The 26,517-nt window shown below is 36.3% G+C and overlaps 1 protein-coding gene across 3 annotated transcripts in view; it reads left to right on the top strand.

Moving 5' to 3' along the window:
• IFT80 (intraflagellar transport 80) overlaps window positions 1-26,517 on the top strand; it is a 158,855-nt gene that overhangs the window by 105,652 nt on the left and 26,686 nt on the right. For all 3 annotated transcript variants that reach the window (XM_011959065.1, XM_011959064.1, XM_011959066.1), the window contains 8 exons: window positions 1,630-1,704; window positions 4,555-4,718; window positions 13,539-13,603; window positions 16,916-17,051; window positions 18,717-18,864; window positions 20,164-20,335; window positions 21,871-21,960; window positions 22,064-22,236. In XM_011959065.1, coding sequence (XP_011814455.1) covers window positions 1,630-1,704; window positions 4,555-4,718; window positions 13,539-13,603; window positions 16,916-17,051; window positions 18,717-18,864; window positions 20,164-20,335; window positions 21,871-21,960; window positions 22,064-22,236 — 1,023 coding nt within the window. The remainder of the gene's footprint in view (window positions 1-1,629; window positions 1,705-4,554; window positions 4,719-13,538; window positions 13,604-16,915; window positions 17,052-18,716; window positions 18,865-20,163; window positions 20,336-21,870; window positions 21,961-22,063; window positions 22,237-26,517) is intronic.

The raw sequence follows: 26,517 nt of genomic DNA, 5'->3' as shown, positions 1-26,517 counted from the left end.
TCAGTTCAAAATGCAGAAATCACCGGTCTTCTGTGTCCTTCGCGCTGGGAGTTGGAGACTGCAGCTGTTCCTATTCGGCCATCTTGCTCCGCCCCTGAATCCAAGTTCTTAATAACTGTTGGCTCGTTTTTAGTAATAAAAATATAATTTTAAAAACAGACATACAAGTAGTTTACTGGTTTATATGAAAAGAAGTTCCAGAAAAAGAACACAATATATAAGCATTCTGTATTAAATTTTCATTTGATTTTTCAGATAATTATGTTAATATTCTTGTTCTATTCAGCATTTATAGCTTCGGGAGTCTATATTTCCATGGCATTTATGTATCTCTCAGTTGTCAGGAATCTCAGATATTTTCTAAGGGGACATTAAAAAAACCCTCACATAATCACTACTTTCCTTATCAACTTTCTTGACAAAGAATGAAGGTTAATTAGTAAAGTATTTTGTGATATTTTTTCTAAAGTGCAAAAGCATATATATCTTTATCATATCTATGAACCCCAGACTAATTAATAATCAGTAATTTATAATCAGTAATTATTAGCAGTTATTTATTTGTTATTTTGCCTTGTCCATGTATTTACTTACTGAAATTATTATCAGAATCTTTGCATTAGTCAAGATTAGTTGCCTACCTGTTTGCTTACTCACTGCTTCCTTCCCCTTCCCTCCTCCATCTTCTGGATTTGAACATGAAATTTAGTCTGATTTAGAGAACTGGCTTTATGAAAGTTACTGAAATTCAGAATATATAGAAGTAATAAAACTTCTATATATTCTGAAGTTTATGTGGAACAACTTTTATTATTTAAGGATGGGTTTTTCTGTTTGTAAATGTTCTCTTTACCCACCCAAATCTTTGATTCATGTTACCCTATAAAAACAAAATGATTTGCTTGTTAATTAATTAATCAATTTATTCAATAAGCATGTTCATGGCTTACATTTATGTAGTATTTCAGAGTTTACAGAATGCTTCACAGAAATATTTTCATTTCAACCCAACAATAACATTGGGAGGTCTGCAGGAAAAATAATCATGTTCATCATATTACTGTTACTATAGTTTCTGTTTGCCTGGTACCTGCTTTATAACAGGTAGTTTGCCAGACACTATGCAAGTCGTCATTATCCCCATTTTACAAATAAGGAAACTAATGCTTAGCAGGTTAAGCTTAAGATCAAGTGGCTGACAGGTGGTGAAGCCATATTTCTAATCCAGATATGTCTGACAAAAAGCTGTCATCTCTTCATTATGCCATGCTGCTGCTGTTTTTTTAAATGAGAATCATTAGATGACTTGCCCAAACTCACAGAGCTGATAAATGGCAGAACTCAAACTTAGAATTCCTCAATTCACATGTTGTAATACCTCTAGTAAACATTTATTGGATTCCCATTATGTGCTAATTGCTGGGGATACAGAGTCTCTGCTTTTTAGTTGGAGATACAGACACATCAATGAATAATTTCAGAACAATGCACCAAATGCTGTAATAGAAGTATGTATATAATTACTATGAAACTATGAAGTCACTTTATTTAAAATGAATACCTATCTACTTATTTAAAAGTATTTGCTATTTTAAATGTTAATACATATCCATTTTACTTGTCTTTTAGCACGAAGAACTGGAACACACCAATTATATTTGATCTCAAAGAAGGAACTGTTAGTTTAATTCTGCAGGCAGAAAGGTAATTTATTATGTTTAACTGTTGGATCTGGGGTTAAAATAAATAGCATTAAAGCTCTCTTTAATAAAAACATGCAGTTAAAAGAATGATATACTAGTCATTTAGAACCAATCTGTTTCTATTATACATTTTAGAATAAAAAGAAAAGAATAAATAAGTTTTTTAAATCAGTGATTCTGAAACATTTTAGTCTCTGAATTTCTTAACATTCTTAGAAAATTACTGAGGGTTATATGTGGGTTAAATATATCAGTATTTACAGTATTAGAAATTGAAACAAATTTTAAAGCTATTTATTTTAAATGATGAGAATAAACTCATTACAAGTAAATATCCGAGTGATGACGTGAGAGAATGGGAGCAACACAGGTAAATAACTAGTAAAGAGTTTTTACCTCATGGCCCCCCTATTTTCTGTTCTGCTTTGTTTTAAATATTGGTTGAAACTCTTTGGTTTCATGGGCCTACTGGGCTGTGACCTGAAGTTTGAAAACTAGTTTTCTCTACTAAGACATTCAGTGTATACAGGACTAAGAAATGCCAGGCAATTAACTGGAGTAAATTAGGAATAGCTATTACTCAAGAACCTACACTTTTCCATGAAAACTGTCAGTTAGTCTCTTGCATACAGCAATAGCCTACTGAATCAGAAGAGGACTTAGCTACAACCCAATAAAGCTTGTTAAAAATTGTGAAAATATGATCGACAGTTACCTAAAATATCTACCCATAAAACATTTGCCCCAAAACCATGTGCTTTATTCCTCATCCCTTTACTCATCATGTAGGCAGCTCTTAATAGTGTTTATTATCAGGTTTTCTAGCCCACAGCTTTTTATAAATAGAAAACCAGAAGAAGAATGGTACTGGTGGACTGCTAGAGGCTGGCACAATGACAGGAAGAAAAGTGGCTGCCTGGCAAGGGAACATGGAGAAAACTAAAAGCACAGAACTGTGTAGCTGAGTAGTATAAGGATTCTGCACACCAACAGATTCTTATGAATATCAAAGTTACCAGTTAAATAGTGAAAAATGTGATCACCGTATTGATGACCTTGAGTGACCAATAAAGTGTTAATATCAAATTTTATGTTATCTATTTAATGAAATTGAAATATATGAATTGTTTAGTTATACCATAAATTTTTAAAAATAAGTCATTTTTGTCATTTAAAAGGTAAGATGTCAGCTATCTAAAAAACATATCTGAAATGCTTTTTACTCTAACAGTTCCAAATAAATTCATTTATACATTATTTATAAATGTATTTATTGAGTATACTCTTAATAAAGACATATATTAATGGCATAAATAGCCAAAAAATTTAGTCACTGCCTATCATTGGTCTTATTTATGCAATTAGAGATGTTTGCCCCTTGAAACAGGGTATTTACTCACAAGTAGGTTAAAAGCTATAGTGTCTTATTTGGAAACGAAAATACTTTTAGTACAGAGACAAAGGAATATATACTAATATATGTCACTTTGTCAAGTTCAGCAAGTATTGTTTTCATAAACCAATATATATGACCATACACTAGTGTGTAAGGGCCAAACCCTTCAATTAAATAAACTACCTACCAATCCTCAAGTATTAATTTAATTGAAGTGTATATAGTTGGTGTTCATTAGATACTAATTTTTCATTGGTTTTGGCATTTATTTCCTTTTTGTTTCCATAGCAAAAAAAGAACAATTAGCAATTCCTAAATCAAGAACCAATTCTGAATCAAGGATATTTAAAACATTAAACATAAGATTTTGAAAAGTAATAATGTCTTCAGCATTAAGGAAACAGGCACACCAATATAGCCATAGTATGTGTGTAAATCAATACAACTTTTCAAAGGGCAGTATAACAATATATATTTAAACATTTTAAATGTATGTTCTTCAATCCAGCAATTGCATTTCTAGAAGCTGAACTAAGGAAATAAGTAGGGCAGACATATGGAGGTGTATATACACTGTAGACATTCTTTAAAACAGTGAATAATTTGAAACAAATGTATATCTGGGAATGAGTGAGTTAGTAAAGCAATATACTATTGCCATAGTTATCTCTATGGAGGTAGGATCTCAAGAGGTCTTTTGTTTTCTCTGTATTGCTTGAATTATTTTGTACAATATTCATAAATTTTCAAAGGAAAAATATAACAGCCATAAAATATTTATGTTTCGAGTTAATACAAAAGTAACAACAGAGAGCCCTATGCCTTAAACATGGTTGTCAACATAGCAAATGAATCTGACCCTGTGGCAAAAAAATATGAGTTTTTAGATACGAATACATACTGATAGTCGCTATATGATTTTAAAGTCACAACTACCTTATTTTAATAAATGCTTGCCCTAATGTTAATTTTTTTAGTCATTTTCACTACTTTAGAATTTAACCACTATTTAATCTTTAATTATTTTTAGCATAATCTTTAGTTATAAAATATATATTAGGACTGTTTCATGAAACAAATAGCACCTGGCATTAACATGACTGTATTGTAAGCTCTAAGATTTTTTTATTGTCTTTGTATAGAATCTTCTTTAGGAAAGGAAATGAATTATGGGTATAATGTAAAAGAAGTCAAAATTTTAGTGTATTGGGTGATGATTATGGACCTTTTCATTTTTCTTTTCCTACTTTATAATAAAACAAAAACCGAGAAAACAAACCAAAACAACCAATGCTGGTTTTCAGTGTTTGAAATGTTTTATTCCTTATATATCTACACATTTATATTAATTGTAAGATTTAGATTTTTTTTCCCAAGGATTAACTATTCTGTAATATAAAAACGAAATATAATATACTCCTATTTGAGAATCTATTTCTATTCTTTATTTTTTAGACATTTTCTTCTTGTAGATGGTAGTAGTATCTATTTATATTCATATGAAGGGCGCTTTATTTCATCTCCAAAATTTCCTGGAATGAGAACAGATATTCTGAATGCACAGACTGTATCTTTGAGTAATGATACCATAGCAATAAGAGACAAAGCTGATGAAAAAAGTAAGTACATTTTTATAATTTTTTCTGTCAAATATGAAAATTTGTTAACACTATAAAATTTAACACTATAAAATTTTCATAAATTAACTTACATTTTCTACCAATACATCAACTTTATAGAAAAAGAATTATGAGCTAATTTGTTTTCAAAACATGAGTTAATTAAACAGCTAAAGTTGTCATACTATATCCAGTTAATGGAACAAACAGATATTGTCACAACATCAAAGATCAGTAATAAGAAAAAAAATCTTTACAGTAGCTGTTGGTAGAGAGTTTGAACTTAATGTTGTGGTCCTAAAAACATATATTAATGTTTAAGTTTTTGATCTTTTTAAATATTCCCTTTTTCTTCATTTGGTAACATAGTAAATATTGCACTTCATTGAACTATTTAATTTGTTTATATTTTTAAATTCATATTTTAAGTTAATTGAAAGAAAGGTATGAATAACTTAAATTTTCTGTTTAAAAATCTAGGCCACATTAGTATTCATTAATATATATAAGTATGTGATTGCACTCAGTTTCCAGGTCCTTTCTCAAGAGGTTGCTGGTGGGGTGGAGGGCTGAAAGTGCTCAACCCTCTGAACATGAGATTGGTCTTTCTGGTGACCAGCTGCTATCCTGAAGCTATCTAGGGGCTCACCAGAGTCACCTTATTAGGATAACAAAGACACTTCTATCACTCAGAAAATCCCAAGCATTTTTGAAGCTACCTGCCAGGAGCCCAGGACAAAGACCAGATAAATTATTCAAATACAGATCACCCCCTGGTCTATGACCATGGATCCCTTATGGCAAAAGGATCATTCCTGTCAATAGGACCAGCATGAGTATGCCTAATGTTTGGAGGAATCAATATTGGGTAGAGATAGGAGGCTTTTAATTCCATTCCCAGTACATTCGATCATCACTATGAGTATTTATACTCTTAGCAACAATTCCAGTGTTATACCATATTGTAAAATAGGAGTCAGAAGACACTAGCACATTACTAGAGTTCTACTAGTCATTAATAATTAGTCCAGTCTGGGCCAGGCACAGTGACTCACACCTGTAATCCCAGCACTTTGGGAGGCCGAGGTGGGCGGATCACGAGGTCAGGATCTTGAGACCATCCTGGATAACATGGTGAAACTCCGTCTCTACTAGAATACAAAAAATTAGCCAGGCATGGTGGCGGGTGCCTGTAGTCCCAGCTACTCAGGAGGCCGAGGCTGGAGAATGACGTGAACCCGGGAGGCGGAGCTTGCAGTGAGCCGAGATCACGCCACTGCACTCCAGCCTGGGCGACAGAGTGAGACTCCGTCTCAAAAAAACAAACAAACAAAAAAAACCCAAAAAACAAAAAACAAAATAATTAGTCCAGTCCATCATCATGTTCTGTGACCAAGTTGTCTTCAAGTTTAGACCTCTGAGGTTTGCAGGATTCCATTCAAGTTTGTCAAGTTCCAAGCAGTAGAGGTCTCAGCAATATATGGCTTCATCTTCTCATGTATCAGCTATAATTAAGCCAAGAAACAATATCATTCTTTTGCTCTGAGCCTCTTTTGAAGCATTAATGTAGTATTTTACTTATTGCATAAGCCATTTATTCATTTCTTTACTCTCAGCTATTCTCCTATCCATTTGTACAGAGCAAACAGGCTGTTTCCTCTACCAGCCAATAAAGCTGCATTCACTATTAAACCCCAAATCTCCAGATGTAGTGAAGGCACAACCCATCCTATCAGGTCCTTAGGAATTTTGACGTTAAGGCTTAAAAGTATAGTTACAGTTTCTTTCTTGGGAACCATCCCTGCTTCTGGCATTTGTAGTGGTAGCCCTGGTCTTGGGATCATGGTGTCAGGTAGGAGAAGGTGATATAAGAAAGAAAGAAAAAAGTGTTTTGCTATACCAGCATCCTCCTTTCCCCTCCCCCTGTCCCTGAGATCCATCAAAAAAACAAAAGGAGGCCGAGGTGGGCAGATCACAAGGTCAGGAGTTCGACCAACCTGACCAAAATGGTGAAACCCTGTCTCTACTAAAAATACAAAAATTAGCCAGCCATGGTGGTACGCACCTGTGATCCCAGCTACTCAGGAGGCTGAGGCAGGAGAATCACTTGAACTTGGGAGGCGGAGGTTGCAGTGAGCTGAGGTTGTAGTGAGCTGAGATCGCGCCACTGCACTGCAGTCTGGGTGACAGAGCGAGACTCTGTCTCAAAACAAAAAAAAACAGAGGAATCTATCTAGTGCGAGAATCTTATCTCTTTGCTTCTCCCTTGCTGAATCCATACTCATGCAGGCATGCAAGCCAGTTCTTCATGCTTTCCCCTGTTTTAGAAAACCACTGTTTTAACTTACCATTCTGATTCTTTACCAAACTATTACTCTGGGGAAGATATCTCTCTGCCCATTGTTGGACATTATGGATTGTAAAGTATGTTCCTTGGTCTGGTGAAATGTGACTAGGTAGTCCAAATCAATGCATTATCTTCTCTGCTGATTCTTTAATAGTTCCTTCAGTATTTGCCAGGCTACCACTGGTTAAGCAAAGCCCAGTGCAGAGTCAGCATCTATTCATCTCAGGACCCTTTTGTAGCCCTCCAGGGCTTCTGGCATGTGTCCAGGTTTCCAGCTATATGTAGGGCTTTCCTCCTGGGGAATCTGCCCTCTAGCCATCTGCAGTCTGTCATGGGCAGACAGAAAGTTCTTGCTGGTATTTTGTGCCTCAGAGGGTTTGAGAGGAACATTTCTAGATTCAGTTCATCTCTGCATTGCTGCAGCCCCCCGTGTTCACTTGCTTCATATACCCAAGGGGGCCACTTCAAGCAGGCATCCTGAGGTATTTCCTCATCAATTCCAATCACCTTTTGAACCTAGAAGGGGAAGTCTCCTGATAAGCATTGATATGCCATACCTTAATGCACCCATCAAGTTCCCATAGTAAGTTCCTTGAAGGCTGTACCCTATATGGGCATTCCTATAACAGGCCAGTTTTCCATTGTCCTTCTTGCCTGACCATGTGACCATGGCCTGCAAGTTAATAAAAACTCAGATATCGAGGCAAACAGCATGCAGTGCAGCCCACCACACTTATTTGTTTTCACCTTCTTCTCTCAGGGGGTGGCCTTACAAATAAAGTGTTGTATGTTCACAATAGAACTGCTATTCATAAACCAAGCAACTATCTGCTGGTTAATTGAGAGCTGTTTATAGGCCACTGTCCGAGTGTCAACAGAATTGGCAGCTCCTCAAGTGGTTCCAAAGTCAGTCAGAGCAGGTAGACTCATGAATACACTGTAACTTTTTGTATTTCCCAGTAATGTGTTCCTACTCAATACATTTCCATTTTATTATGAAACTCTTCTGGGCATTGCCTTTCCTAGTAGAATCTGTCTCCAGTGTCACCCAAGATACTATGGGTACATTAGATTTCAAGATTATTTTCTATTCTTCGGTTATAGGGTCAGTTTCAATTAATGTCAGATAGCAAGCTAGTAATTGCCCCCAGATGGGAATTCTCTAGTCCAGAATCCTAGTAATTTTCACCGAGAGGTGTTCATAGGCTTTCCCCTGTAAGTTCCAATCTGTATTCCACCCAGGGTTATTGTATAGAGAATTCATCCATACTAGTTCATATACTGATTGATATTCAAGGCCTGTTGAACTTGAGTAATCTTATTGATTCCCATTTTGCATTCCCAATTAATATTGCTTAAAGGGTGGATTTACATGCTTTCTGTTTCACATTACTTGATAGAGGAAACGCTCTCCAGTCAGACATAATATCAGTCCCCATAATACATTCTGGCGAATGAGACACAACTACTTAACGTAAAGCTCGTTTGGGGCCAGGCGTGGTGGCTCACATCTGTAATCCCAGCACTTTGGGAAGCCAAGGCAGGCGGATCACCTGAGGTCAGGAATTCAAGACCAGCCTGGCCAACATGGTGAAACCCTGTTGTTTTACAAAAACATTAGCCGGTGTCCCAGCTATTCGGGAGGGTGAGGCAGGAGAATCGCTTGCACCCAGGAGGCAGACTTTACAGTGAGCTGAGATCGCACCACTGCACTCCAGCCTGATCAACAAGAGCAAAAACTCCGTCTAAAAAAAAAAAAAACTTGTTTAAATACACAAATTTTCATCCAAAACTTTCGCCTTAATGCCATTAGCTCTTGCATTTCTATATCCTCTCAATCTAGTTGTGACTCCCATTAGGACTTTCTTTTGTTTTCTTTTTTTTTTTTTCCTTTTTTTGAGACACAATCTCACTCTGTTGCCCAGGCTGGAGTGCAGTGGCGTGATGTCGGCTCCCTGCAGCCTCCTCCTCCCAGGTTCAAATGATTCTCCTGCTTCAGCCTCCTGAACAGCTAGTATTATAGGTATGCGCCACCACACCCAGCTAATTTTTCGTAGTTTTAGGAGAGGTGGGGTTTTACCATGTTAGCCAGGCTGGTCTCAAACTCCTAACCTCAAGTGATCTGCCCACCTCAGCCTCCCAAAATGCTAGGATTACAGGTGTGAGCCCGGCCCCATTAGGACTTTCAGTAGTAGGTGGGGGAAGTGTTCCGGTCAGACATAGTATCTATTCCCATGAAACATTCAGGTAAAGGAGACAAGGAGACGCAGCCTCTTCACATAAAGTCTGTTTAAACTCTCCAGTTTTCATTCAAACTTTCACCTTTCTTCTACCAACGCTTGCACTTCTGTACTCTCTCAATTTAATTGTAGTCTCCTTTAGGACTTCACCAGGGGGTTTTGGACCAAAGTACATGGCACTTTTGCATCAAGGTGTCTAGAGTCTTCTCCTCTCTACCCCCTGACCATTTTGCCTATTCATGTGCTTAAGGTGTTGGGTCTGCAGCTCAGAATTGAGCCAAGGAACCCAGGCTCTTTCCTGAATCTTTTTCTTGATTAAATTGGTAGACCATTGCTCCAGGTAATTCAAGGTCAGGTTTCTTGTTGCCATCTTTGCCTTTCTGCTTTTCAAATTCTTCCAAACTAAGATGAATAAAGCAGATTTGCTTAGCACTCTTAAATGTTGGGGCACTAGCAGGACCGCCCATTGGTCCACCCAACCTCTGTGTTTTGATCCCAGACTCCCACGCTGCTATGATGAGTCCCTTGACTCTCTCCTTCTCTTTCCTTTCATTTTACCCCCATCAGCGTTTGCTTTTTCACCCCATTTCTTTAAAAAACAACCAAAAAAATTTTGTTTTAGGTTCAAGGTACATGTGTAGGTTTGTTACATTGGTAAACGTTGTGTCATAGGGGTTTATTGTACAGATTATTTCATCACCTAGTTACTAAGCCTAGTACCCAATAATTATTTTTTCTGATCCTCTCCCTCCTCCCACTCTTCACCCTCAAGCCCCCAGGCTCTGTTTCCCTCTTTGTGTCCATGAGTTCTCATTATTTAGCTCCCACTTATAAGTGAGAACATGTGGTAATTGGTTTTCTGTTTCTGCATTAGTTTGTTAAGGATAATGGCCTCCAGCTCCATCAACATTCCCGCAAAGGACATGATCTATTCTTTTTTATGGCTGCACAGTATTCCATGGTTTATATGTACAACATTTTCTTTATCAGATCTGTCATTGATGGGCATTTAAGTTGACTCCATGTCTTTGCCATTGTGGATAGGTGTTGCAGTGAACATTTGCATGCATATGTCTTTATGGTAGACTGATTTATATTCCTTTGGGTATATACCCAGTAATGGGATTGCTGGGTTGAATGGTAGTTCTGTTTTTAGCTCTTTGAGGAATTGCCACACTCCTCTCCACAATGATTGAACTAATTTACACTCCCACCAACAGTGTTAAACTATTCCCTTTTCTCCACAACTCACCAGCATCTGTTATTTTTTGACTTTTTAATAATAGCCATTCTGACTGGTATGAAATGGTATCTCATTGTGGTTTTCATTTGTATTTCTCTGATGATCAGTGATACGGTGCTTTCGTTCATATGTTTGTTGGCCACATGTATGTCTTTTAAGTGTCTGTTCCTGTCCTTTGCCCAATTTTTAATGTTTTTTTTTCTTGAAAATTTGTTAAGTTCCTTATAGATGTTGGATATTAGAGTTTTATCAGGTGCACAGTTTGCAGAAATTTTCTTCTATTCTGTGGATTGTCTATTTACTCTGTTGATAGTTTCTTTTGCTGTGCAGGTCTTAAATTTAATTAGATTCTATTTGTCAATTTTTGCTTTTGTTGTGATTGCTTTTGGCATCTTTGTCATGAAATCTTTCCTTGTTCACATGTCCAGAATGGTATTGCCTAAGTTGTCTTCCAGGGTTTTTATACTTTTGTTTGCTGTGTTTTCTTTTTTTTTTTTTTTTTTGAGATGGAGTCTCGCTCTGTCACCCAGGCTGGAGTTCAGTAGCGTCATCTCGGTTCACTGCAAGCTCCGCCTCCCGGGTTCACACCATTCTCCTGCCTCGGCCTCCCGAGTAGCTGGGACTACAGGTGCAGGCCGCCACGCCTGGCTAATTTTCTGTATTTTTAGTAGAGATGAGGTTTCACTGTGTTATCCAGGATGGCCTCAATCTTACCTTGTGATTTGCCCGCCCTAGCCTCCCAAAGTGCTGGGATTACAGGCGTGAGCCACCAAGCCCGGACCACACTGTATTTCTTAATAACTGTTTAAAGATTTTTTTCCCAGTTTGGATGAGTTTCTAGACAATTCCCTCTGCCTGTCCCCATTCTCTTATGGATCATTTTAGTCTTTTTCATGATTTGTTTCAGCATAACTTTTTCCTTTGAAAATGACTCTGAGGTTAGTTGCCTGTTCCTTGAACTGGCAAGAATCCAGTATCTTTCCCAACACATTCATTCCTTCAGTCGGGGCCCTGAGGCTAGAGGCCATAATTTAGACTGGCCAGAATTTATATTTGATTCATCTCTTCCTTTCATTTTTAGCTGTTATATTATAGATAGCAATTACCAAGAGATTGTATATTTCTCTTTTTTCTTACTGTTTTGCATTTTCCTATGTATTTAGTGAGCCAGTTCCCCAGAAGATGTATGCATCATCTCTAAATTTCATCAGTAACTTTTGCCTCCAATAACTGATTGCAGCATAGCTGGTGTTTCATATCCTGGGTGACCCCATGGCCACTGAGGAATCAGAAGTTCTTCATCCCCTGCCCTTTCATCCTTTCTCTTCCCAAACCATATGTTTCAGTAACCTGATACCAACTATTCCATTTTCATCTCAACTGGGTATACTGCAATTCATTTCTACACTACCCGGAGTTAATGCAGACACCAAAGCTTAAGGGCACAGTCTTCCACAAGACTGCTCCTATTTCAGATGACAGTCACAAGTCTAACGTTCCCCCAACCCCACTGCAGCTGCCTACTTTTCTGACCAACTAGCTGCAAATTCAGGGATTCCCACAATGCCTTCAAATTTGATAATTCACTAAAATGACTCACAGAACTCAGGAAAGCTATACTTATTATTACAGTTTTATTATAAAGGATGGACACAGAGTTTCTGTGTCCTCTCCTCTCAGGACACATCATCTTCCCAGCTCATCGGTGTATTCAGTAACCAAGAAGTTCCACTGAGCTTTGGCATTCAGAATTTGTATGGGGTTTTATTACATTGGCATGGTTAATTAAATCATTGGCCACATGATGAACCCAGTGTCCAGCCCGCTTCCCATCTCTAGAGACTGGGAACCTGAAAGTTCAGACCCTCTAAGCAAATGCTTGATCTGATTATCAGCCACTATCCTGAAGCTATCTAGGGGCCCACCAAGAGTCTCCTCACTAGCAATAATACAGATACTCTAATCACTCAGGAAGGTCTCAGCGTTTTTGAAGCTCCAGGACAAAGACCAGATAAATTATTGATTATACCAGAGTAGCATATTAATAATAGAAAACTGAGCAGCACATAACATGTTGCCTGGCATTATAGTAGACATTCAACATGTTTTTCCTTTGTGGAATATGATGGTCTATTGTTGGGGCCTAGAAACTGACACCCCAAAATATGTTGCTTTGACATGCTGTGCTGAAGTTCCCTTATCTACCTCAACTTCAGACCCACCAAAGAAGACCACAATTCTCTCTGGTCCCTTCCTTGAGTTTTCATTAACTAAACTCATATTGCAGGAAGAAATACAGAAAGCTGTCAACACACTTGAGCAGACTTTTGTCACAAATCATTATGTGCTCTGTGGACCCAACAGACGGTTCCAGGCCACTGAATGTTCTTCATGCCCACTGAATTCCCTTAGAAATCATTTACTACCCATTCTGAAACCATCCACACTTCCCCATCTCCATTTCCCTTAAGAAGGGGAAGAAGTGGCTTTTAACCATCTGCACCCCATTGTATGGTAGGGTAATCACTCTGATTCTCTCCCATGCAAGTTAATAAAATTGTATACCATTTCTCCTATTAATCTGCCTTTTATGAGTTGATTTTCAGCTAACCTTCAAAGGACAAAGAGGATGTTTTCTTTTGGCCTCTACTCTATGGTGTTGTATTAGTTTAAATCAAAGTTATCAGAATTATAAACTACATTCACATTTGGACTTCCCATTGTTGAGCATTGATGCCATACCATTAATAAAAATTCTAATTAGGGAATGTGTTTTAGGAAGAAGTATTCAGTTTTATTGTTTTCATAAGAAATGTGACCACATTAATAAATTAAAATTGGATGCTGCTGCTCTTCTGTGCTGAATTATTTAACTCTCTGTGGTCTAGAGAGGTAAATAATTTCTCATAAGGATTATAATAGTTTCACTGAATTTTACCAGTAAAAATTCTAATATAACGCATTCATTAATATTCTACTTTTTTTTCAAGTAATCTTCCTCTTTGAGGCATCAACTGGAAAGCCTTTAGGTGATGGAAAGTTTCTTTCTCATAAGGTAATGGACATTAACTACTTCTAATGTAAATAGCCGCTGTTTATTTACTTCCTTTTCAAAATTAATGTTTTCATTTTAAAGAGGACACAAAGGAATTAGTTTTTTACTTAAAATCAGTGTGCATTCTCTGTTGACCATTTCACCTAAAAATGTCACAGTTAAAGACTAAGCACTGGTAAAGTTCGTGATAGGAAACTATACATGCAAATTAGTTGAATAAAAGGATCTGACTTATATGTCTGTTGTCAAACTCTTCACTGCTTTTCAGTTGCATGTTCTTTTTTGGTTAAAATTTTAGCACCTATCAGTATATAAAAATGTGTTTGTGTTTCTAAATATCTTGCAGTTTTCTCATGGACTTATTCTTAGCCAGCATTTTCTTTAGGTTTTAAGACTGTAGTAAGAAATCTCTATACAAAGTACAAAATACCCTGAATTTTAAGTTGTTTATTGGTTTCTGATTTTTAGCCTTAGAGAAAGAAGCACATTGCATTGAGTTATCCTTCTAAATTACTGATATGCTAGGGTCTAGAGACACTTTTAGTTTTATTAATACTTCTAGTGAAATGTTACTCAAAATTATATATATTTTTTGTAATTAATTTTTTTTGTTTGTTTTTGGAAGAGACAGGGTTTCGCCATGTTGCCCAGGCTGGTCTTGAACTCCTGAGCTCAAGCAATCCACTCGCCTCAGCCCCGCAAAGTGCTAGGATTACAGATGTGAGCCACCACGCCTGACACTAGTTTTAAATTTGAATAACAAACACATTCATATGGTTCAGAAATCAAAAAGCATTAAAAAGTATACAGTGGTAGTCTCCCTACTATACCTATTATTCATCACTGTGGTGCCTCTCCACCATAATAAGTAACCATTGTTATTAATCTCTTATATATTCTTCCGGAGATTTTTAGTGTATGTACCAACAAAACTGATATATGTTCTCTTCCTCCCCTTTTACAAAAATGTAACAAACAGTTTTACACTTTGCTTTTTTCATATAATACTCTCTTTCTAGAGATGGTTCCATATCTATACACAAAGTGCTTTCTCAACCCTTTTTCCTCCCACTGTATGGTATAACTTTTTATGTATGTATCAGAATTTAAACTGTTTCCAATCTTTTGCCATTAATATTACAGTATTGCCAAGATGAATTACCTTGCATATACATCTTCTTGTACATGTGCCAGTGTAACTGTGGGATCTATTCTTGAAATATTGTTGCTGGGTCAAAGAATATGAGAATTTGTAATTTTAAAAAATATTGTGAAGTCATCTTCCAAAGAGAATGTATCAGTTTACTTTTGTACTGGTAATATATGAGGTGCTTATTTCCCTATAACCTCTCCGTTACTGTCATTTTAAATCAAAACTATGTAAGCAGAGTTTTTCCTCTTCAGTAAGATTAAGCTGGTCAAAAGGAGTAAATTTCTCAGCTTTTCAAGATGCAGTCATTTTTGTTAGTAGGATTGAAAGGAGAGTCAATTAATAAGGTTAAATATTTATTTTAATTTTATAACTTTCTATAACACTTTTCCTAAGTGTAAGAATTTCCTAAGAAATTTACAATTGAAATCATTTAATTGTAAATAAAATTTACAGTTGCAATCATTTAATTGTAAATAAAATTTACAATTGAAGTCATTTAATTGTAAATAAAATTTACAATTGAAGTCATTTAATTGTAAATAAAATTTACAATTTACAATTTAATTTATAATTAAAATTAAGAAATTTATATTTTCCTAATTGTAAGAATGAAAGTGTCTTCTACATGTCACACTTCACCCAATTACCCAGTACATTTCTATGCAATACAAAGGATTTTTAAATTTTACATTCTATTAAATAATAGAAAAATCACCCACTCTATTTTATTTTATATGTGGAAGAGATTCATATCCAGAATCTTCCCAAATAATAACAGAGCTCAAACTAGAACTCAAGTCTGTGTATTAGTAAATGAATATTAATTAGTGTAGGGCAAGGGAGATGGTTCTAATGAACACAAAACTGCTTTTATGTCCCACTAGGAAGAGTAACCCAGGAGGAATAGAACCTCTGTGAAGGTGGTAGGACTTAACAAGAGGAAAATGGGGGAAGCCCTGCTGAATGAAGTGAGGGAGCCCCTCTTCCCCTGTGTACATAGGCATTATTATAATTAGTGTCCATATTTGATTTTTAATTTCTTAGGAGAGTCATATCTGTTTAGCAGTGTTTTTAAAAGAATATACTAGATTCTGATGATGATGGTGATGATGACGATAATAAGCAATTCTTTATTGTTAACATTTCCATTTTGAAAATACCTAGAGTTATATTTCATGCATGCTTTGATACATATGAAACCAAATTCTTTTCTTCCTTAAAATATAAATTATGGTATTCTAGAAAGAGTTGAACTTTTTAAAATGTATTATGAACTGGTATATGATTGATTCATCAATTTGGATAAAATTATATTTGTATTTTGTTTTACTTTAAAAAGTGTTTTTTATAGTTCATTTTGGTACAATGACTTGATGTTGTGGTCATGATTCTTGTTGAATTCACAATTCCTACCAAAGTCTTCAGACATTGTAGGAAGTAAATAAATCTTTCTTGGTTTGAATTAAAATGAATCTATATTGAAACATTTTCAAGTTATAGTAAAATTCATCTCACTAGCAGATGAAAAACAATGATCTTGGAGTTAGAAGTCTGAGTTGCAAGTTTATATATACTTGATACTGGCTTTTTCTGAGCAAAATTGCTCAGTGAGTATGAGTCTAGTCTTCTGATTTGTAAATTAAGTATAGTAATACCTACATTACAAGCTTGTTTCCTGTTTTGCAAGAATGAATGTAAGAGAATCTGTAGAATGCAAGGCCCTGGACACATGATGTATTTCCACATATTTCCAAAATTTGTTTTTACAAATATTTAACAGATAGTTGTTAGGCAACTTATTAATCAAAATAGACCTCTCATATGATACTCAGAATTGCCTGACCCTTTCACCCTGACTACGAAAGGTAGGACAGGACAGATGGGAGTGTTTCTCAGCCTGCAGAGTATCAAAATATATATTATTTTATTGTATTTTAAGAGGTGTCTTTTCCTTGGATGTCAGGCAAATGTACTTTAGTGCAGCTTTTGAACGATTAATGTGTTGGCAGTTTAAAATTATTTAACAGGGACATTTTATCATTATAAATGTGTAAATGACATTTAATTGATCTTAAAGGAAATGATTTTATAATTAATTAAAATGATCTTGTGTCAAACACTAAAACTAACCCAGTATTTACATTTTTTAAAAATTTTAGAATGAAATCTTGGAAATTGCTCTGGATCAAAAAGGACTTACCAATGATAGAAAAATTGCTTTCATTGATAAAAATAGAGATCTCTGTATCACTTCTGTGAAACGATTTGGGAAGGAAGAACAAATTATCAAGCTTGGTAAAATAATTTGAATACATTTTAAGTTTTAATTGTCAACTTTCTTATATTTGCTGTAATAAATAATTTGAATGAATCTGGAAATGTTTTAGTGTTTTAATCTTGTAATACTTCTTAGCTACTTAACCCATTTTTTAAAGAGTAGGAGTGAAAGTTTATTAAAAGCTTTATTTTTAAATTTTTATTGTGTTTTATTTGAGATAGGGTCTCACTCTGTCACCTATGCTGGAGTGCAGTGGCAAGATCAAGGCTCACCGTAACTTCTGCCTCCTGGGCTCAAGTGATTCTCCTGCCTCAGCCTCCCAAGTAGCTAGGACTACAGGCATGTGCCACCACATCTAGCTAATTTTTTTTGTATTTTGGTAGAGACAAGGTTTCACCATGTTGCCCACGCTTGTCTTGAACTCCTGAGCTCAAGCCATCCACCTGCCTTGGTCTCTTAAAGTGCTGGGATTACAGGCATGACCCACCGGGCCCGGCCTATTCAAAAGATTTAGAGCAGGAAAGAAAGGAAATAGAGTAAACTTGGAAGAGGGCAAGCAGGCAGCTTGAGAGATCAAGTGCACTGTTTGATCTTTGACTTGGGGTTTTATACTTTGGCATGCTTCTGGGGAGTTGCAACCCTTCTGCCCTGATTCTTCCCTTGGGTAGGCTGTCCACATGCCCAGTGTCCTGCCAGCACCTGGGAGGGGCCACATGCACAGTGTGTTTACTGAAGTTATACACATGCTCACTTGAGGTGTTTTTCCCTTACCACTCCAGTGTTTCTAGAGGAAGTTTGTATACCAGTTAAACTCCTCCACCATTTTGCCTGTTAGTACGTATGTGTGAGCCCACTCACCTAGTTCTTGAGATCTTATTGAGAAGCTACTGATTTCCAGTTTTGGCATTTATATTGAGAGACTACCTTTCCCTGGCACTGGCTGCAACCAATTATTATTTTAGAGAGACAGCTTAACAACAGCCTGACCATCACCTGATGGTCACCTGACATTCCTGGTGCTGGTGGCAGGGGCCTCTCCTGCCTTGCTCATGTCTGCCTGACTACCTGCTGTAACATTTCCACCCTCAAGAGTCCAAGATCCCAATTCTATGGGGAAAATGGACAAAAGTCAGTCTTCTGTAACTGCTTCCTGCTGACAGAGAGACAGTGGTGGTTATTCTGTGGATCTTGGCCTCTTGCTAGCTGTCAGGGCAGGGTGGGTCCATGGATTGGTGAAAGCGGTATACAGCTAGGTCCAAGGGAGACAAGGGAGGACTTCACCTCTGTCATGTCCCACTGACGGGCAGACTAGGGGTCCTCTGTAGAAGAGTGACTCTTGAATATTGAGGGGATGGTATTCCTCACTGAGGATCATCTGGAGCTTGATGGCCTGAAGGCAAGAGGATTAACTGAATAGCAAGTCTTTAGCTGCTGCAGCTAAATTGTCACTGAAAGAAAGATTTGCAAATTTAAAATATAAGGGTTCTAAGTAAAGCATTCAAATATTTCTGTAAATTATTGTGTGATTCTTTTGTATGTGTTTTTCACCATTATAGAATCAGAAAGTAGAGTCATATCTAACAGAAATTTTATGGGATTTTGTTTGTCAGGCATTTTAAAGATCTATTCTTAATTCTGACATATTAAAGCTAATAGCACATTAACATTCTTTTTAAATTAAGGAACAATGGTGCATACTTTGGCATGGAATGATATGTGTAATATCCTTTGTGGACTTCAAGATACTCGATTTATAGTATGGTATTACCCCAATACAGTTTATGTGGACAGAGATATTTTGCCTAAAACATTATATGAAGGGGAAGCAAGGTAACATTTTACTGCATATAATTCTGTATTGTAGTAAATAAAACTCTGAGTATCATGTTTTTGCTTCTGTTTTCAATCCTGCAAGGTGTTTTTCACATCAGTCAGATTTGTTGATGAATAAATTGTTCAGCTAAAGCTAGCTTGAAACTTAAGTGACAGAATCAAGTTGAAAGTGTGGTATGATATGAATTATTTATTTGTCCCTTATATGAATATAATTTTCAAGCTTAATATTGTGTAATGGTAGCTCAGGTAGTTTTCTCAGTGTGATCAAGTGATTTTAGTCTAGTCACTCTTAAGATTTTTTCAGGATGCACAACCTTGTGACAACTAGCCAACTCTGTCACAGATTATCATTGACTTTAATACTTTCAAGAATGCAAATGTCTCTAGAATTGAATTTTTGGTATTAAAAGTAGGAAAGGACCAAAGTTACTGAAATTTGTTAAAATTTATATGCTTCAGAAAATCAAAGCATTTATATTCCTAAATTCTCTAGGAAATAGCAAGGAGATCTCTTATTCTTGACAAAATAGGAATACAAAGGCTTCTTAATTCTAGACCTTAGCTTAGTTTCCAAATCTGTTTTGAGTTCATTTTTAGTATTCAGATTCAAACCCTTAACAAAACCAGAGAAGCATCAAAATAAAATAGTGTATTTTTAAAAGTATTTGAACTAATGAAAAGAAGTTAGTCACTTTATTTAAAGGTCATCTCTTTTTATTTATTTATTTTTAGAGTCAAGATCACACTGTGTTGCCAAAGCTGGAATGCAGTGGTGTAATCATGGCTCACTGCAGCCTGGGCTTAAGTGATCTTCCCAAGTAGTTAAGTCTGTAGGTGTGAGTCACTGTGCCTCGCTCACCTCTTTTTATTCTGAGAAAATAGTTTTGGAATTTAGTTTACTTTTTATTGGTTTACCCTTTAATACTTTTAAAAGCTAAAGCTATATTAATTATTGTTGTGATTTATCTTAAGCCTCAGAAAAAAAAAGATGATTTCAAATCCTCTTAGGAATAGCTCTCAAATATGTAATAATTTTTGCTACTTTATATAGCAAGTTATATTCAAATGTTTATATTCAAAGTTAATTCCAAGGAGAATGTATGTATTCAAATAAATACATCTAAGTTTTCTTGAATATATACATTCTCCCTGGAGTTAATTTTTGGGGGTGTGCCTTTTGGAGATTGGAGACTCCCTGTATATTTCATAGTCCACTCCCCAGATTTAATATACATGAACAATTTTGCTCAGAATGCAACTTTAAATTGTACTTTGCTTTTTTTTTTCCAACAGTGAATTTAGTAAAAATCCCCATATTGTGAGTTTTGTTGGAAATCAAGTAACTATTAGAAGAGCTGATGGCTCCCTGGTTCACATCAACATATCACCGTATCCTGCTATTCTCCATGAATATGTAAGCAGTTCAAAATGGGAAGATGCTGTAAGACTTTGTCGCTTTGTTAAGGTAATTTACATTTTAGATTCATAGTTGTATATATATTTCATAGTAGTTTACCTTTGTGCAAAATGAGCAATGATAATAGGCTTACAGGCTGGAAAAATTGTGAATAAGATCATGTCTTTTGTTTTATAAGTAAAGACATGAGCAATACAGAGGAATACATGTTGCTGTGTGATTTATTCTCTGAAGAAGCTATAAAATTTGAACTGTTTTTCCATACTGGCACATATAAAAATCTTCTGTGGAACTTCTTTGAAAGTCAGATTCCCAAGTTCTACTCCCATAGAGATTCTAATTCATTATATCTCGATTGAGGCCCAGCCATATTTTTTAATTTCCTCAGATGATTGTTTTGTACAGCTAAGGTTAAGAATTTCTGCTTTCGATCAGCCTTTTTCCAACTTGGTTGAATCTAGTATTTTTCCAACATGTTTGACCATAGACCTTTTTAATTGAATATCAGTGAACATTCCTTAGAATACACTTTTGTGAAATAACTTTTAGATGCTTTTTTTAAACAATGGGTTGTTGTTGGTGACTAGCATCATTGTCTGGGGTGAATACCCGGAGTTTGTCATCTCACACCAAGAACATTAAGGATGGACACATGTGGGTAGGTTAAGGAGTGGAAAGTGTAATAGACAGAAGAAAGGAGAGAGGAGAGCAGCTCCTTGCCAGATAGAGGCATCCAAAAAGGGAAAAGTAGCGGACTGCAGCAGATTTCACAGGCAGGCTTGAGGAGGCTGTGTCTGATTTACACAGTGCTCACAGATTGGTTTGACCAGGTGTGACATTTACATAGCACAGGGAAGGCTGGTCACCCCACCCTAATCTTATTACACAAATAGACTTTGCACTTGGCCAGTGCCATCTTGCCTACTCCTTACTGTACATATGGCTGGCAAAAAGAGAAGATGGAGCTGCCGTTTTGAATATGCCTAGTCCCAGGTAGTATATTGCTATGGGCAAAACTACTGGCATTCACTCATGTAAGCTTCCAGTTTGCTTGTTTGTGTCTGCAGCTCTATTTTACAGGCTGCTCTTTGTTAGAGAAGAAAATGATTTGGGAGCTGCTTTTCATTAAAAGGAAAACCTTATCATGAAGGACTTCTATACCCTCACTATCTGCCTAAATAATTTCTTCTTAACTGGTATAACAGTAGCAATCTGCCATAATATCATTGTCTGATAACTTCACTATTTCTTTGGTTCCCTATAAATTACATTATTTGACACCTCATCAAAAAGACTGGAAGGTTTATAACCTTGAATTATTATTTTAAATTCAGAAATAAATCCTTAATAACTCAAAATTGAAAATTTCAGAAAATTTCTTTCAAAAGTTTTCTGTGTATTAATATATTTTAACAAAATGGCTACAATGAAATTTCCTCATTATTAGTTTTTTTCAATGCCATGCTCAGTAATTTTTATTTTTTAAATTAAAATATCATTTTGGTATGAGTATTTAAATCACTGCTTATTTTAAGGCAGTTCAGTCACATAGTTAAGATAATTGTTCTCATACTTCACTTTAGGAGCAAACCATGTGGGCTTGTCTAGCTGCTATGGCAGTTGCTAATCGAGATATGACTACTGCAGAAATAGCCTATGCAGCAATTGGTGAAGTGAGTAATTAATGTTTACATATATGTACATGTGCTTTTTCTTAGCATAATTTGTTATATTTCTGTTATTATCTACTTCAATATTTTTCTTTTCTTTTTTTAGATTGATAAGGTTCAGTACATCAATTCTATAAAAAGTCTTCCATCTAAAGAATCAAAAATGGCCCACATACTACTTTTTAGTGGGAACATACAGGAGGCTGAAATAGTACTACTTCAGGCTGGCCTTGTTTATCAAGCAATCCAGATCAATATTAATCTCTACAACTGGGAAAGGTAATAAGAATGCTTTCCATCAATTCCAAAATCTGTTTGACCTTAATGTATTTTTCCATCTACCACTTAGCAAATTACATTTTCCACTATATTTTAGTTTCTGAATACCACAGAATTTATTCATATTTATATTTGTGAATAGTTTGCAATTTATTTCTTCTCTGAACTTTTGACTGATTAAAAGTTGGGGTGTGAAGGAGAGGCTAGGATGTTTCCTAAATTTTTGGTTTTAGTAACTGGAAAGATCATGGCACCATACCATTTGCAGATTTGGTAGAGAAGATAGTGAGTTTCATTTTAGCCAAGTTGAATTTGAAATACTCGCAAAGAGATATAATTGTTGATTAAATGGACCTGGAGCTCATAAGAAAGATCTGAGCTAGAGGTTTAGATTTAGGAGTCATTGGCAAATGGATAGTAGTTGAAGCCAGAGAAATGGATGCAATTGTCTGGGGAATGTGTGGAATGAAAAGACATCCACTACATTATGAAATGGATGAAAGAAAAGAAAGACACCAAATGTTATTCCATAAAGCAGCCAGACAGGCAGAAAAAAGAAGAACCAAGAGAGATGTGTAGTGCTAGGGAAGAAAGAGGAAAGGATTGGTGATTTCTTACATTTGGCTGTCAGACAGATTGCTTTCTGAGGCAAAGTGGCATGCTGCTCTTCTCTGTGACATAAGAGGCTCCTCCCACTCATTCTCTCAGGTACATGTCTCTCAGTGAACAAAACTATAGTTTTTATATACTCCTGAAGTTGCTATGTTATGGAATTGACATATTTTTCCAGGTTTGAAATGTCTTTCATGATCTTTGTTTCTGCCTGGGTGAAAAACAACCCCTGTATCTGTCAATTACAAGGCCGTTTACTTAAACTTCCTTAGACTAGAATTTCTATAGATTTTTTTTTTTTTTTTTTTTGAGATGGAGTCTCGCTCTGTCGCCGGGGCTGGAGTGCAGTGGCCGGATCTCAGCTCATTGCAAGCTCCGCCTCCCGGGTTTACGCCATTCTCCTGCCTCAGCCTCCCGTGTAGCTGGGACTACAGGCGCCCGCCACCTCGCCCGGCTAGTTTTTCGTATTTTCTAGTAGAGACGGGGTTTCACCATCTTAGCCAGGATAGTCTCGATCTCCAGACCTCGTGATCCGCCCGTCTCGGCCTCCCAAAGTGCCGGGATTACAGGCTTGAGCCACCGCTCCCGGCCGAATTTCTATAGATATTTTATCTCTGTCTCTAAAAGTAACAAAAATGGCAGATGGTTAATTTTATGATTGACATACTGTAGTCTCCTTATCTAATTTATGCCTAATGATCTATATTATTCATATAATTTAGCTACTCTGTTTTTGTCTTTTATTAACACAAATTCATTGTCATTGTTTAGCTGTACAAAGGATCATGAAAGATGTTTTTAATTTATAAAAATAAATAGGCTGCGGGGTGCAGTGGCTTACACGCTTGTAATCCCAACACTTTGGGAGGCTGAGGCAGGCAGATCACAAGGTCAGGAGTTTGAGACCAGCCTGGCCGATATGGTGAAACCCCATCTCTACTAAAAATATAAAAAAAGCAGCCGGGCACGGTGGCACATGCCTGTAATCCCAGCTACTCAGAAGGCTGAGGCAGGAGAATTGCTTGAACCTGGAGTTCCAACCTGTGCGACCAGACCGAGACTCCATCTAAATTAATAAATAAATAAATAGGCCATTGTCTTTGTCCTGAATTTATTCATAATTCATAAAGTTTAAGGTAACTAGTTTAGAGAGTATGAATATTTTTAGAATTTTATGTTAAATAACTTATAGAAAATTGTATGTATCATTACCAAGCTAACAGAGTTCTATGAGAAATGGAGAAGAATTGTGTTTATAGCATTCTTTTGATCAGTGTTTTTGAAAAAATATGTTGAAATCATAGACACTGCTCTTGCTATAGTATTCTGAATACTGTACAATTTAATTAAAAAAATTTAAGATAATGGTCTTTATCTTAAAAAACTTATAACCTAATTAGGAATTCCATTTTATTGTCATTAATAATAGTCAAATGTCAAAACGATGAAGAGTATTGCACATAGAATGAATATTAACTACCTATTATGTGAAGGTAATGTAAAATGTTTCTGCTGTTCAGGAAGCATATAATCTGTAAGGGGAAACATAAATATCTGCAAATATAAATAATTAGAGAGAGAAACAGTAATCCAGTAAGAACAATATAAACAATGGTACCAGCAGTACATAATTAACTGCTTGGTGACCATTAATAATCATTTTGCAGCATTCCTCCTTTTAGATTGATATGGTTCAGTACATCTATTCTACAAAAAAACTTCCATCTAAAGAATCAAAAATGACCCACATACTAATGTTTAGTGGGAACATACAGAGGTTGAAATAGTACTTCTTCACACTGACCTCCACTTATTGAGTGGTTATGATGTGCTAGGAATTAATTGTGCCAGACACTTTGTGTATATCGTGTCGTTAGGTTATCTCAGCAACTCCAGAAGTTTAGATATTACCAGCCCCATTTTACAATTTAGGAGATTGAGGTTTACTTATAAATAAGCACAAAATCTAGGATTTGAACCCCCAAGTTGTCTAATATCAAAGAAGAGCTCAGTTTATCACCAAGCAATCAGTTATCTATGGCTGGTACCATTGCATATGTTGCTTTGTTTTTTTTTGAGATGGAGTCTCGCTCTGTCACCCAAGCTGGGGTGCGGTGGTGTAATCTCGGCTCACTGCAACTTCTGCCTCCTGGGTTTAAGTGATTCCCCTACTTCAGCCACCCAAGTAGCTGGGATTACAGGCTAATTTTTGTACTTGTAGTAGAGATGGGCTTTCACCATGTTGGCCAGGCTGGTCTCAAACTCCTGACCTCAAGCGATCTGCCTGCCTTGGCCTCCCAAAGCACTGGGATTACAGACATGAGCCTCTGTGCCTGGCCACGCTTATGTTGCTTTTACTGGATTACTATTTATCTCTTTATTTATCTTTGCAGATATTAAATCGACTTTCCCCTTACAGATTATATGCTTCCTGAAGAGCAGAAACATTTCACATTATCTGTACATAGTAGGTAGTTAATATTCATGCTCTTACTCTCTATGCAATACTCTTCATCATTTTGCAGCATTCCTCCTCTTCAAACATTTATTGGGTATAGATACATGCAGTGAGTGAGTAGGTATCACAGAAGAAAGTGAGGAAATTTGCCTCTGATGGCCTATAATATAACCTTCTGAACATTTCTTGTACCTCCTTGACCCAAATGAAACCTACCTTTATTTGGAAGAGAAGGTAGAGAAGAAAACACCACTTCTCTACCAGTCCTCTCAAATGGAGTCAATTTATTCTCTCCACTCTACATTCCTTAGGATCCAGTGTGAGTGGAGTTGGTGTCATTTTTGCCTCCCTCATCTTTACTTCCCTATCTTATAAAATCTCCAATCATTTAAGGCTTATATCATGTGTCTTACTTATTTTTTGCTAAGACCTCACACTTTCCCTGCTATCCTTATATCCTGTTCCCCACATGCCTCCCCTTTGCCTTCCAATTCTCATAAGTGACCTTGACTTGAGATTATTAGATCTCAGGGAGAGAGAAAAGAAGAGGGTCAAAGAAGATGTAATGAGGAAAGAGAATGAATTCTGGGTGCTCCTGCGTTCCTCTTATCTCCTGGCATCTCCTTTTCCTGTGTTTCTTGCTTTTACCTAACTGTAAGCCAGTGGGTTGGTCAGGTGCTGGTAGAGATCTCTGAGTCTACCTGATAAGATGATAAAGATCCCAGAGCGTTGTTCCTGGATTCTGACCATTATTTATACACTACACTATCTATGCACTTAAGACTCCAAAATATGCATCTCTCGTCTAGCCTTCTGTTCTGCCTATATTTGCTTCCAGAATCAGTTCTCCAAGTGCCTACTTAACATTTCCATTAGATATCTCACATTTTTTAGCTCAAATTTATGTTTATTCCCTCATAAACCTGGTCCTCTTCCAGACTAATCTGTCTTATCATTCTTTCAGCTGTACAAAGCTGGAAATCTAGAAGCTACTTTTGACATTTTCCTCACCTTCCCCCTCCCTATTATCAACTACTTCCCTCCCAAATACCTCTAATACTCATCCACTCATCCACTTCACTACTATTATGTAAGTTGATTCAAGTTTTTCTGCTTAATGTCATCACTGATCTCCCTATATCTGCTCTGTCTCTTTCCTACCCATTCTTCACTCTGCAGTCATAGTGATCTTTTCTTTTTTTTTTTTTTTT

This window comes from Colobus angolensis, unplaced genomic scaffold, assembly GCF_000951035.1.
Source record: "Colobus angolensis palliatus isolate OR3802 unplaced genomic scaffold, Cang.pa_1.0 Scaffold48, whole genome shotgun sequence".
NCBI lineage: Eukaryota > Metazoa > Chordata > Mammalia > Primates > Cercopithecidae > Colobus > Colobus angolensis.
The sequence above is the reverse complement of the archived record's forward strand: the minus strand, read 5'-3'. Positions and strand labels throughout refer to the sequence as shown.